The 13295-nt window shown below is 31.2% G+C and overlaps 2 protein-coding genes across 3 annotated transcripts; both read left to right on the forward strand.

Annotated features, from left to right (window-relative positions):
• The first annotated feature begins 776 nt into the window (after window positions 1-776).
• On the forward strand, window positions 777-8787 carry LOC111637868 (zinc finger protein 431-like). Of its 2 annotated transcripts, none has more exons than XM_023383459.1 (6): window positions 777-924; window positions 999-1212; window positions 2682-2766; window positions 4091-4218; window positions 5952-6015; window positions 6986-8787. In XM_023383459.1, the coding sequence occupies exons 2-6, from the start codon at window positions 1051-1053 to the stop codon at window positions 8659-8661; spliced, it is 2115 nt and encodes a 704-aa protein (XP_023239227.1). In that variant the 5' UTR covers window positions 777-924; window positions 999-1050; the 3' UTR covers window positions 8662-8787. The 2 variants fall into 2 exon arrangements, with proteins under 2 accessions (XP_023239227.1, XP_023239228.1); XM_023383460.1 differs by having other exon boundaries at window positions 1016-1212.
• A 1328-nt stretch (window positions 8788-10115) lies between these two features.
• On the forward strand, window positions 10116-11304 carry LOC111637869 (zinc finger protein 525-like). Its single transcript, XM_023383461.1, has one exon. It carries the CDS (start codon window positions 10269-10271, stop codon window positions 11124-11126), a length of 858 nt encoding a protein of 285 aa, XP_023239229.1. The 5' UTR covers window positions 10116-10268; the 3' UTR covers window positions 11127-11304.
• The last annotated feature ends 1991 nt before the right edge of the window (window positions 11305-13295 follow it).

Consider the following 13295-nt stretch of genomic DNA (forward strand, 5'->3'; position numbering starts at 1 on the left):
TTTTTTTTTTTTTTTTTTTTGTCAGAAATATTATTAGAAAAATATTTTAAAGAAACTAACAAATTTGGAAATAATTGAAGGCAATGTTTCCTCACACCCGTTTCAAAACAAGAAACAGAAAGGTTTTAATTGATTTCAAACTTTGTCTATTGTCACCGTTCAGTACCACCTCGGGAACTGCGATAAACCGTTCAACTTCCTTCGCATGTCAGAAGAGGGCTTTGTTTTGACAGTTCTTATTGGAGGAGTTCTGTGCTTATAAATAAGGTCACCCTCCCACAGGGCAGTTCCCCTGAATTTCCCTGGTAGAAATTGTTGTTTTTGTAGAAGTGTAGAAGAGAGACATTTTGATGGCTCTATCTTTTATCATATTTTAATTTAAAATCTCTTTATATTTTCAAAACATTATAAAACGACAACAAGCTTAATCTTGTGTGTAGTGTTGAGTTTTTTTAAATCATTAGAAATGCTATTAACAAATAAAATCATCATTAAGTGTGATCCGAATGGAAATACACACGAACCCCATTAACTCTCCATACCGTCGACCTTAAAGGATGGAAATTTAATAACATCAATGCTCCTAATAAAAGAAAAAAGACCCAGGAAGAGGTAGATTAACAAAATAGCTCAAAACCCAAGAAAAAGGACTGACGATGTAACAACGGTGTTTGCCATACGAGTGATGGAAACGAGGAGGGTTTTAAGAATAATCGTTTGCCATATATCACGTGGGTTTCTTAGCTACAAACTGTCACGTGAGTTGGTGACGTGTTACCCCTAGACTTTCTCGCATTAACCTTGAGTGTGCACCTTTTTGTTTACTCTCTCTGAGTTTGTCTTTGTTACTCGCTTTAAAATTTCAGTGAAATTATTGTGGATATTTATTAATTGATATAGATTGATGTAATTCAAGCAGGAGAAGTAAGTGTTTGCTATTATACGAATTTTATTTATTTATTTAAACAAATCTCAATTCAAACTCGACGGTTTTAAAGCCTTTCATTGAAAACAGATTCTTGACATACGAGAATATTTTAAACTGAGAAAATGAAGATAAAAGTAGAGCCAGAAAATGAATGTTCAGAATTTATATTTAACCGAGGTGATGAAAAGTTTCTTTTAAAGAATTACAAGAAAGAATTTAATACGGATACCAAAACATTTTGTAGAAGAATTAAATCAGAACCTTTAGAACATAAAAATATACAGGTGAGTAAAATGTACGTTTTGTAGGCACTTGTGCAGTTTAGGGGTACGGCTGTTTGAAAGGTTTTCTTTCTTAAAATTAATCGATTTTAGACTAACGTGACTCGAACATTTCCAAAATACGTATAATTTTTTTGGAATAATCCATATAAAATATGCTATAAACAAAAAATTGTAGGAATACTTACCGAGTGTGCACCGTTCGAAAATTCCTTGCTTAAACTTGTTTTCGTCGCGGAGCGGCACATCGAACGGCGGACGCGTACGAAGCTGTCATGTGACATTTATCGGTGCTATTCTACGATTCTAGTTTTGCTTTAAAAGCGTTATTTACAAAGCTTCTACGTTTACTTCACGCCTTCCAAAATTTTAAAATGAAGTTTATTTACTTAAATTTATTACTACGATGGAAAACGTTACAATTTTAATTAATGCGATCTTTGACACTGCATTTTATTTGCTAATTTCTCACAGTTGCGAGTGTAACATGATAATCCCAATCGTAAACAATCTTCAACGTTGGAAGATTTGCTCGAATTTTGTTAATTATTTTAACCTCATAACAATTGTGATTAGTTTTTGTAATGACGTTCGACATTGTGTTTGTTTGTCACTGACACAACACTGTTGCATATTAAGCATTTACATTTCTCCTTACTTCGATAACAAACTTCTACCTAATCTTTGTTGGTTTTTATTCGGATTACCGATTTTGAGGTAAAATGTTTATGTACAAGAAAACACAATACGACATTGTGAACCCCTGTTCTATTGTAATCCATAAGACAAACAAATAAACAGTGGTGCGTTATAATTTCATGGAACCAGGGCAAATTTGAATCGGGAAAATCCTACGTAAAGTGTTGATTTCAGACATTTTCCTTCGGGAACTGAAGGGGAGGAAAAAGGTTGATCTTTAGTATAGTTTCGTTTATTTTATTAATTAAATTTTATACAGTCTATGCATTTTATTATATTTATTTCAAAGTTTCTTCTATGTTTTATTTTCTACTTATTGTATTATTATTCGTGAAGTCATAAAGGATTAACGGGGATAACATTTATTTAAACGTCCACAGAAAGGAACAAATTACGGAAACTTAGACAAACTGGAACAATGGGAGAGCTCCTAAATGTCACATTTATTGTAAGCCAGAACGGCATTTATTCTAATTACAAATAACCGAAAAATACAATTAAATAGTTAATAAGAACGGGTGTATTTTGTATGTTTTATATCATAGAAATACTATGTGAGAATAATTTACAAGGAATTTATTTAAACTTTTTATACTTTGGATCCTTTTGAGTAAAGAAATGTGGTTCTAGCAGAAAAACGTATGAAAATGCTGCAGATTTTAATTAAGTAAACGGAATTTTATGTTTTAGTTTAAATACTATTTTTATTTATTTTTTGTATAAAGATTAACTTGTCCAATAATAAAACAGAATTTTTTTTTCAATTATTTCAGGTAAATACTTATGAAAATTTAATTTTAACAAATAACACAAGCGATTCTAATATTTGGAGTAATTCTTATTGTAATAGCGAAATAGGTAAGAGAATTCATACTTCTTACGGTATAAAAATATGTTTCTATTGATTATAAAAAGAGTTAAAACCTAAATATAAATAAATTCATATTTATATAAAAGTTAAGTTGATAATATTTCATAAACATTGCAAATATTTTATACACGGTGCATATGAAATTAAATATATTTTAATATTATAGATATTTGGTGTTGATAGAGTTAAAGCTCTCAATTCAATTTATCAGTATCCTAAAACAGAAAAAAAATCTCTTTTTAAACTAGTGTTTTATTATTATAGAAAACAAAATAGTGGTCTTTTTAATAAAACAGAATAGAAGAAACAAAATACAGTAAAACCTGAGTAAACTGAACATTTTTCCGGTTTATCAGGTTTATTTAATCATAGAAAATAGCTGTATGTTGAAGAATTCTTGCTGTTTATGCAGGTTTTCGGTTTGAACAGGTATTACCCTATACGTGACAGTAAATTTCAGCATATACAGTAATTACACGTGTTTACTATCTAACCGTGATTTATCTTAACGAAAAAAGTGATAAAGTATTGTGTGACGAAGTTAATTTGCCGGGTTTAAAAAGATTAAATTTTAAACAAATCATCTTTCGTTATCGGTGAGTTGCTAGTGAAACTTCCAGGTCGAAAGGTCAAAGTTCCTAGGGTTTGTTTCCCCGTATAGATATTTTATTTTTTTTCATAATATCATGCTTATTTACAAGATTTTAGCACGTATTATTGTTTTTTTTTTTTTACATTCGATTCGAAGCGCCAAGCTTACTTTTAGCAAGAATGTACACCATACCTTTCCCTTAACAATACAGTTGTGTTTGTCATCTATGTAATACTTTTCAGGTAGGAATTTAAAAGTCTACAATTTTTACAAATTTCAGCCAAAATATCCACGATAAAAACAAACTGGCTATCCCTGCCTTTTGTCTTAGTGACAGGGGCTCAGTTTAAGTATTGTGACAAGTAAATATTATAGGGACCTCTTTCTTTATTAAAAAATTACATACTCAAAATTTACTGAAACTTTAAAAGGTATGTTTATGTATTTCGGGTATTGACGCTATTAAAATTTGGTAGATAAACGTCGAGAGAGTGGGAGATAAAGGGAGAATCGTGTGTCATATCTTGTGTAGGGTCGGAAATTAATGACGATTTTACTCATGATTAACCTATAATATTTTTAAAAAAATTCATTCTGTACTGAAAATTAAGGCATTTAGTATTTAAAATTATTAAATTTAAAGTCAGTTTTATTTATTTATTTCAATTATTTGCTTAGAATTTTTTTTAAAACTAAAACACTGCAAAATTCTAATACAGATTGTAAGAATAAAGAAATAAAAAAGGAGAAATGTGACACTAAAAATGACATAAAATCAGAATGCAAAGTCGTTTTGAAAAGATTGAATTTTAAAGTGAAAACTGAATACGAATACGAAGATTTAAAGGTAAGTGATACAAACTTTTAAATACTTTACACATTTTATAAGTTAATTTGCATAATACTTTCTGTGCATTATATCGAAAAAGAAGGTAAATATAAAACTAATTTTATACAATTATGCTGTAAGTTTTTGTGTATTCTGTATTAAAAAACAGTCGTAATTTTATGGTTTTCCTCACGATAAAAGTCCGAGAGATAAAAACATTGAGTGTTCGTTTCTTTTCTTTCTTCTTCTTCGGTGTTGTTTATATGGAGATTTTAGCTCAATGTAGGCTCTTTCTCCGAGTAGACTTGTGTGTGTATGATCGCTATGCGACCGATTTGCCAGCCGTATCCGAACGGCCTATACGTACGCGCGGGAAATAATGCCTTCCGGAAGGACTTTTATGGGGAACTGGCCTCCTATTCAGTCGTTATTGGCAAGGAGAAAACCCGGAAAACTCCAAGCAGCCAGCCTGTCCGATCGCGGCGCGAACACACGACCGAACTTCCCAGTTTTTAGGGTCTGGTCACCGCTATGAGCGGCAACGGAGACCACTCGCCCACTGGTGGGGGCGAGTGTTTGTTTCAAACTCATCCAGGGCTTTATCGAGCCATGAACAGACCAAGACACGTGGTGAAATGGTAACTTGATAGTCAGTTCGTCCTCGAATTTGTAAGACACTAAAATTATATTAAAGGAGTAAAATCAGAAAAGCGATTGTGGTAAATATTCGGATAATTTAAGTTTATAATAATATGAACATATTTATTATAAAATAAACGATTGTGAAGTTGCCGAAATGATGGAAGATAAGGGGAGAGGACAATTGAAATCAAGATAAACGAGTGATAAGGGACGGCATATGAATGATGGTAGAGAATATGGTGGAATATCTTAACAATATAACTCGCTCATTTTGAGCCGAAGTGGATGCTTTACAGAATATTATAAAGTGTGTTCCTTCTCGAACGATTTCTTTTCGAGTAAATCAGCGATGTCGAGAGAAGTGAAACTGTGAATTGAAAAGAGGAACATCCGAATTTGTTTTTGAAATTCGGGGTGTTTAAAGAATTATATCTTCGAATTTCCTTTTTCGATTGGTTACTTTTTTGTTTCCAGTGAAATGAGACCAGATTGGACGCCGAGAAAGGTCAATCTTTGGCATTCATCTGACGCCTTATCTCGGCTGTCAGCAAAGGATGTTGATCGAACTTTGAGACTTTCACTGATAGTTTAAACAATGATGTTTTTTTTTTTTCTTGCCGTACAAGAATTTTCCTTCGTTAAAACGTCTCGTTTTTCAAATTATTATTATTTTTTTCGTTTTACGAGAGGCTGAAATTTTCCTTGTCTGACATTTATTAAAAAATTATAACACGTGTGCTCCAATCCCACGGTTCCTCGGAGAACCCTGAGTCTTGATAAAAGTACCGTTGGTTGTTGGTTGTGGTTTCGCTCCTGGTCGATGGGAGAATTTTCCGAGTTTCTTCACTTTCGCAACACTCAAACAGGGGCCAGTTTTCCTTAGAAACACTTCCGTAAACACCCCCTTTCAGCAGGTTGCCCACATGTCGCACTCCCTTATTCAACCGTAAATCAAACCGAAAAAAATTAATAATTTGTACAAAATATGTAAGAAATAATTTAGTTTTAATGCACTTTTCTAATACACAACAACACATTTATAATTTACATAATTATTTTCCAGTATAACATGTTTTTTTTATGTTCTTTTCTGTTTCTAAATTCTTTAGCCTGTGAAGAACGAATTTTTCATTCCCGACAGAAACTCTAACAGGAATGATACGAGCGCACAAAGTAAGTAACAAGTTTATTTGTTAAATGCTTACGTAAAGATCAAATTTTATATATATATATATATATATAGCCTATATGTATATGCTGTATGTGACTTTAAAATTTTGGTGGAGCCATCTGTTCTCATATTTTCTTTTAAAAAACTGATACTTTTAATCATTATAAAATAGCAAATGTCTTAATTTTGAGAATAGGAATGAGTTTTATAAACAATTTGTAAACCGAAATACCGAAAAAAGTGTCATTAAGTCCGACCCTACTGAAGATACATACGACCCCCATTATCAATCCCATCCCTTAGACTTTTAACAACCACAATTTAATAGCATTAATTGTTTTAACAAGTAAACATTCCTGCAAAATTTTAGAAATTTTTGTCAATAAGGCTATAAATAGGGTGAACAAAATTATAAGGAAAAAATAACTCATTTATTTATTATTTTTCAAGGTTACAAGGTCCTCTGAGTCTAAAAAAGTAGAAATCTTCAGCATTAATTAACTTGACCGATCTACATTCTTACCAGGAAAGTAAACGAATATAGTAAAGGAATGTCTGTCTTTTTATTAATTACAACAATTATTACGAGTATTTTTCACAAGAATTTAATACTGAGACCCATTCGGAATTCTGATAAAAACATTTCTAGCGTTTAATTCATCAGCAATCGATTCTACAAAATAACACGATTTATTTTCAGAAACAAAAGATAAGCTATTAACGTGAAAAACTTTATATAAATTTAATAACTTAATGATATAATATACAGAAAAACTTGTAAGTAGATAAGGAATATTGTGTATTTAAGATAGCACAAGTTTTCTTACCATTTACATTTTAATATTACTTAAATTTAGATATTAAAATATATGCTATGTTTTTTATTATTATTATTGTTAAGTTATGTAAACACAATAAGTACTTAATTTAAAGTAAATTAAGTAATTATTGTATTTAACTTTCAAATTTCAGTTAAGCAGGAAGAGAGCGAAGAATACGATTCTCAGCAGAATTCAAAAATACAAAAGAAGAATAAGTCTACAGCAAACAAGACAAAATTCGTTCCTTCGATTAGAAAATACAACAAAATCCAAGGAAAGATAAAGAGGAAATACTTCAGAGTAACACGTTCATCTCATTCTAAACAAAATCACAAATGTGATTTATGTAAACAGACTTTTGTAAACAAGAGAATACTACAAGCGCATTTGTACTTTCATATTGGAAAAAAACCATTTAGCTGCACAACCTGCAATCAGAAATTTTCCTGGCAATTTCTATTGAGAAGACACAAGAAAGAACACAACACAGAAAAACAAAGCGAAATTGATCATAGAAAACTTCGTTTGCCATCATCATCAAATGAACGTAAAGTATCTAAGAGGAAATACTTTCGATGTGACATTTCCGATAAGCTACTTAATACAAAAGGTCAATTGGAGAAACATAATAGAACACATCAACCTGTATCTCATTGTTGTAAGATATGTAAAAAAGAATTTCAAAGTAAATCGATATTGAAACAACACGAACTTACTCATAGTGAAGAGCGACCTTTCAAATGCGATATATGTGATAAGGGCTTTAAAAAGAAAGGCTATTTAAAAATGCATCGTGAAACTCACAGTGACGAATGTAAACAGCATTCTTGTCATGTGTGTAACAAAAGTTTTAAAACAAAACACAGTTTAACGCTTCATAAAATCCTTCATAATAAAGAATTAAAGCATTCATGTCAGATATGTAACAAGTATTTTAAAACAAAACGCTATTTAAGACGACATGAAAATACTCACAAAGATAAAAGTGATAAGAATTTTTGTAACATACGTAAAACAAGTTTTAAATGCAAAAGTAGTTTTGACAGACACCGAATTTTTCAACATCAGAATATGTTTCGTTGCGGATATTGTAATAAGTCATTCAAAACTAAAAATATGCTAGAAGCTCATAAGAAAATCCATATTGAAAAATGTAATATCTGTAAAAAGGAGTTTTCGTCTAAAAGGTCTTTAAACGTTCATCAGAGATTTCATTTTGACATAAAACCGTTTGTTTGTGAGGTGTGTAACAGGCGTTTTGTATCAATCTCCGAGTTGAAACGTCACCAAAGTTCTCACAATAAAGACAGTCTTCGTTTCGTTTGTGACGTTTGTAAGAAGGGTTTTTACGATAAATCTCATCTGTTTAGGCACCGACCTGCTCATCAAAGGAAGAAGCATTTTTGTAGCCATTGTAAAGTCAGATTTAAAACAGAAAGTAGACTAAAATTGCATATGCAATTTTCTTGTTTAGAAATACACCCCAAACGATTACCTTATCAATGTAATATCTGTAAACGGATTTACGTAAGTACTTCTTCTTTCGAGCGGCATCTACTCGCTTACAATAATCAAATACACTTTTTTTGTGACGTTTGTAAGACGAAGTTTACATCAAAAGTGAAATTCCAAACTCATCAAAAGACTGCTCATCATCCGGGAGGAAACTATAAATGTGAAATTTGCAATAAGACATTTCGGAGAAAGATTGATTTAAATAGACATATAAAAATAAATACCGATTCAGGCGTTAAGAAATGTGATGTTTGTGGTAAGAAATTCTGTTCGTTTATCTCTTTAAAACTTCATGTAAAAAGTCACTTTTAACAATAAAATTTTGTGTGTGAAATACGTCGAAACAATTTAAATACAATACGTACTTTTTATACTAAATGTGCAAGAGAATAGGCAGAAACGTTTTAATTTTATGTCTGTTATTTCGTTTGTGATAATTGGGCTTCATTTGAAAAAATTGTAGACATTTTTGTAGACATTGTATTGCTTTATATGTAATAATTGATCAGAAATAAATAATTTTCGAATAATAACCTAACTTGTATGTAATTTTGACAAAAGATCGATGCAATGTCAAAGTTCTCAGTGTTAAATGTATGGTCGAGGAAGGTGAGGTGTGTGTCCTACACAACCAAACCTACTATGTATGAGATGTGTGGTTTAGTGATAACTCTGGAGAAATATAAATGGAAATATTAACCAATTATTTACATTTATTTTCCTTTAATTTTAATAAATCACATTTGTGAGAGTCTGGAGACGAACAAAAGCCTTACTTTAAAGTTTAGATAAGGTCTCTACATTTTATTTAATAATTAATGCAAATAAACTGTTTTTATGTGTGAAAATCGTTTGTGAGAACGAACGACAAAGGGAAATAAAAGCTTCCACCTATTTCCCGTGGCAAGATTTTATCTTGCCTGCTGTTGATTCATCTGTAGTGCCGTCTCACCCTCTGCCCATGTGACGCAGTTTGTGCACTTTGTCACATCGGAAAGACGTACACTCTTGATAGAAGGGAAATTGCAGATATAAACGGGTAGAATCCCAGGCTCGGGCAGACAATCTCTTAGGATATAGTAAGCCAAGCTTCAGTCTGTCAACGATCCCGACTCCCAGCTTTCGACCAGCTCAGAAATGAATAATTTTTTTAACCTTCCCAAGTTTAAAAATTATTCATTTCTGGAAGCTCAAACTCAATAGGTTTGATTTCCCAGAGAAAAGATCTTCGCTGTTACCTCGTTTGAACAATACAGCTAGAGACTGTTCGACTATTAATTAGAGATCTTATGCACTTATTCTAAATTCGATACGATGTGTTTATTTAGTTACCTGCGTAGGCATTGTTTGCTCTCTTTTGTATTGAACCTCTACGTTAAGTCATTAAACTTTTGTTAATTGTTAACCGGGTCTCGAGTCATAACCTTTACTCTGCAGATTCTCACACATTTTACACACATTATCAAAAGTTTATATAGTTCACTCACGAATAAACATGGCGTTGAAGATCTTCATTTTTTTATATTCAAAAAAAAAATCTAGCAACGAGTTGCTTAACTTTCCCGGCTTTTATCAGCTTTTACTTCAAAAATAACTTTTATACTATTAATAACAATACAGTGTGGCGTCATCTGTTGAGATTTTATTATAGAAAAAAATTATATAATTTTAAGGAAAATTATAAAATATTGTATTTAAGAAAATGTTCGATTTATAAAAATTATTATATAATAATTTTAATTTTTACAGGATGTTATGATTCTGATTATTTTTCATCCAATGTTGATAATGCTTATAAGAGGAGAGAAAGCTTGAATAAATACAGACTTACCTCTACTAGAAAAAAACTTTCCGCAGTATCTCATACAGAGAAATATATTTGTAAAAAGTATATAAATGAAAGAAAGTATCAGTGTACAATGTGTCTTAGATATTTTACAAACAATATTGTTTTGAAGCGTCATCTTTTCATGCACATTAGGAGGATACCATTTTCCTGTCGTATCTGCAAACAACCATTTTTCTCAGAAGATACATGGAAGAAGCACGAAACGAAACATGGCATTCGACATAAAGAAGTAACGAAACCTCTTAATTCATCTACGATACAGTCAGAAAATCTCCAGGAAAGTTGCTCAAAGAAGCGCAAGAAGAAGAGGACGAGGAGGAAGAAACCTCTCAGGATTCACACGTGTAACCTTTGTGGTAAGAGTTATAGAAGGACAAAGCTTTTTATATTACATTGTAAATATCATTTTTACAAGAAGCCTTTTAAGTGTGAAATTTGCAAAAAAGATTTCATAAATAGACGTGGGTATAAGCATCATAAACTCATACATTCTGACAAAACACCATACTCTTGCGCCATTTGTGAAAATAAATATAAATATAAAGATGCTCTAAGGATGCATTTAATATCTCACATTGCAGAAAAACTTTATCGTTGCAATATTTGTGAGAAAAGTTTTAAACACCACTGTAGTTTATACAGACATCAAAAATGTCACATTGAAATATTCCCGTTCGAGTGCAATATTTGCAGAAAGAAATTTAAACTTGAAAAAGGTTTAGAATTTCATCAGAAAGAAAAATGTAAAGAATTTCATCATTTTTGTAATATCTGCAAGAAAGGATTTGAATTTCAATGTCGTCTAAATGTACACAATGCTATTCACCATAATAATAATAAAAGGCCTTTCCGTTGCTCCATTTGTGACGATAGATTTAAAATTAAACCTGATCTGAAAATTCATATGAAGAGAAAACACTTTGAATAGAAGGAAAATTATATTCCCCATTTTCCTCATTCAAAATTAAATTTAGGTATTTCACATGTTTGGGAGAAGAACTTCAAAGAAAGAAATGTGATATTTTTCATGTCTCTGAAAGTGGTAGATGGTTACAGAGAAAATTTTGCATAAAATGTTTACATTTAAAATAATATTTCGTTGTAACTTATCTGATTTTATGAAAGAACAAACGATGTATAATATTCATAATTATATATACATACATATATTTAATTTCAACCAATTTCGCAATAAGAATGTATTCTGATATTACCACAATACATGTTTCCATATTGTGTGAATCAGAAATTATTCTCAGTTCTTATGTTATTTGAGAAAATATCAAAAAGTCTTTTTACAAATTTCCTTATTCCTTATCATTTTTGATATTTGTAAAAAAATCTTTCAGTAATGAATAATTCATTTGGAAGAAGAATAAATTTGTTTGCATTTCAAACAACTGTCAAGTGGAAGTAGAGTGTAAAAATGAGAGTTTTAGTTTGTAAATTTTTTATTTATTTAATTTAATATTCGTATCTTTAGTTTAATAATCGAAAGTTGCGTTCATAACGATTTTAATTAATAAAACTATATTGATTCTGACAACATTTAGTGTACCTGATGTAAAGTTTTCATGCACAAGATTTATCTCTGTGCACTCCAACACTATATTTTAATAATAGTAACCATAAAATGTGACCAAAATTGATTTTGTAAGCAAAAGACAAGCAACAGAATTTATCGATTTTAGATTTTTCAATTTGTAATAAGAAACTTATAATTTCAGTTGAGAGCTTGTTATATTTCTTGTGAATATAATGTACAGGCAACAAACTTTTTAACGAAATCATAATACAATTGTTCTGTTAATGTAATTTGCTTCTATGTTAAAACCTGTGTTTTGTTTTTAGTTCAGTATTCTATTATTTATTTTGTCTTTCAATTGGTTTTGTAAAAGTTGTCATCCTAGCTTTTCATGTTAACATTTTATTTTATTTGCATTACTATTGAATTTGAAATGAGAGAACTTTGTAATTTTATTTTATAATAAATTTCTTCTACTATTATGTAACTATTTGACGTTATTATTATTATTATTTTTTTTTTGGTTGCACTCACCAATGCCCGCCGAATGCGTAAAGCTCCAACACTGGTAATTGTCTGTTGTTCGTGGGTTTGCGCCTGATAAATCTATCTCTCGTCTCTCCTTTCGCTCACGATTGACGTCAAAACGAGTGGCGATTATGGTCATTGGTGATAATCTCGCCTTTGTTGGTGACGTCATGATTCTAGTGGGTTTATTATAAATGTCCTGTTTATCTGCACGCGCAACACGGTATAGAATTTTAACCAATGAAATTGTACAATTTTCGAAAATGCAGAATAAGAAAACATAGGGCACGAGGTAATCAAAATGTTTCGAGTTACGTTATCCTCGGAACAGATGGAAGTTTTGATAATCGAGTTGCAAAAGCGTACATATTTAGTTAAAGGAGACTTGGAAGGGAATGTTTCCAAATATACTTTGCGGGACGGATGGCAAGAAGTAAGAGATAAAGTGAACTGTCTAGCCAATGGTCTACTGATCTAAGTGGATACATTAAAAAAAAAAAGAGAGAGTCTGTGGCGTTCCCGAACTAAAAGTAAAGTGGCTGCTTTAAGAAAGGATATCTTTACAACAGGTGGAAGGAAAAGAAGTACTCCATTAACAGACCTTGAAGAAAAGATCTTATCATTAATCGAAAACGAAGAATCTGGCTTAGAAGAAGAAAATTTATTTCAGCTTGGAGCTTGCTGTACAACTTCTCTTGAACCTTTACGTGAGTAACATATTTTTATTTATAAATTCGTTTATTATATATTAAATATAGGATATATCAGTGGCGTACCGTGACATTTGATGACAGTGAAGCTGTGTTTCTGTAAGAAACCGACTTCCAGGGGTAATCGGTTAATTGCGCGTTAGGGCAGCGGTCGGCAACCGATGGTCCGTGAGAAAATTTGGGTGGTCCATGGAGAAAGTTCAACATTAATCAACAGAAGGTTACGCGAAGTATTCGAAAGAAATGCAAAATGCTTAGTTGCTTTTTTCACTCATTGAGGGTTTTTAATTCGAATCTAAAACCAAATACGAAATGACTGTTATCAATAAATAAT

This window comes from Centruroides sculpturatus, unplaced genomic scaffold (genome assembly GCF_000671375.1).
Source record: "Centruroides sculpturatus isolate CEXI.00-Female unplaced genomic scaffold, Cexi_2.0 scaffold1050, whole genome shotgun sequence".
Lineage (NCBI taxonomy): Eukaryota > Metazoa > Arthropoda > Arachnida > Scorpiones > Buthidae > Centruroides > Centruroides sculpturatus.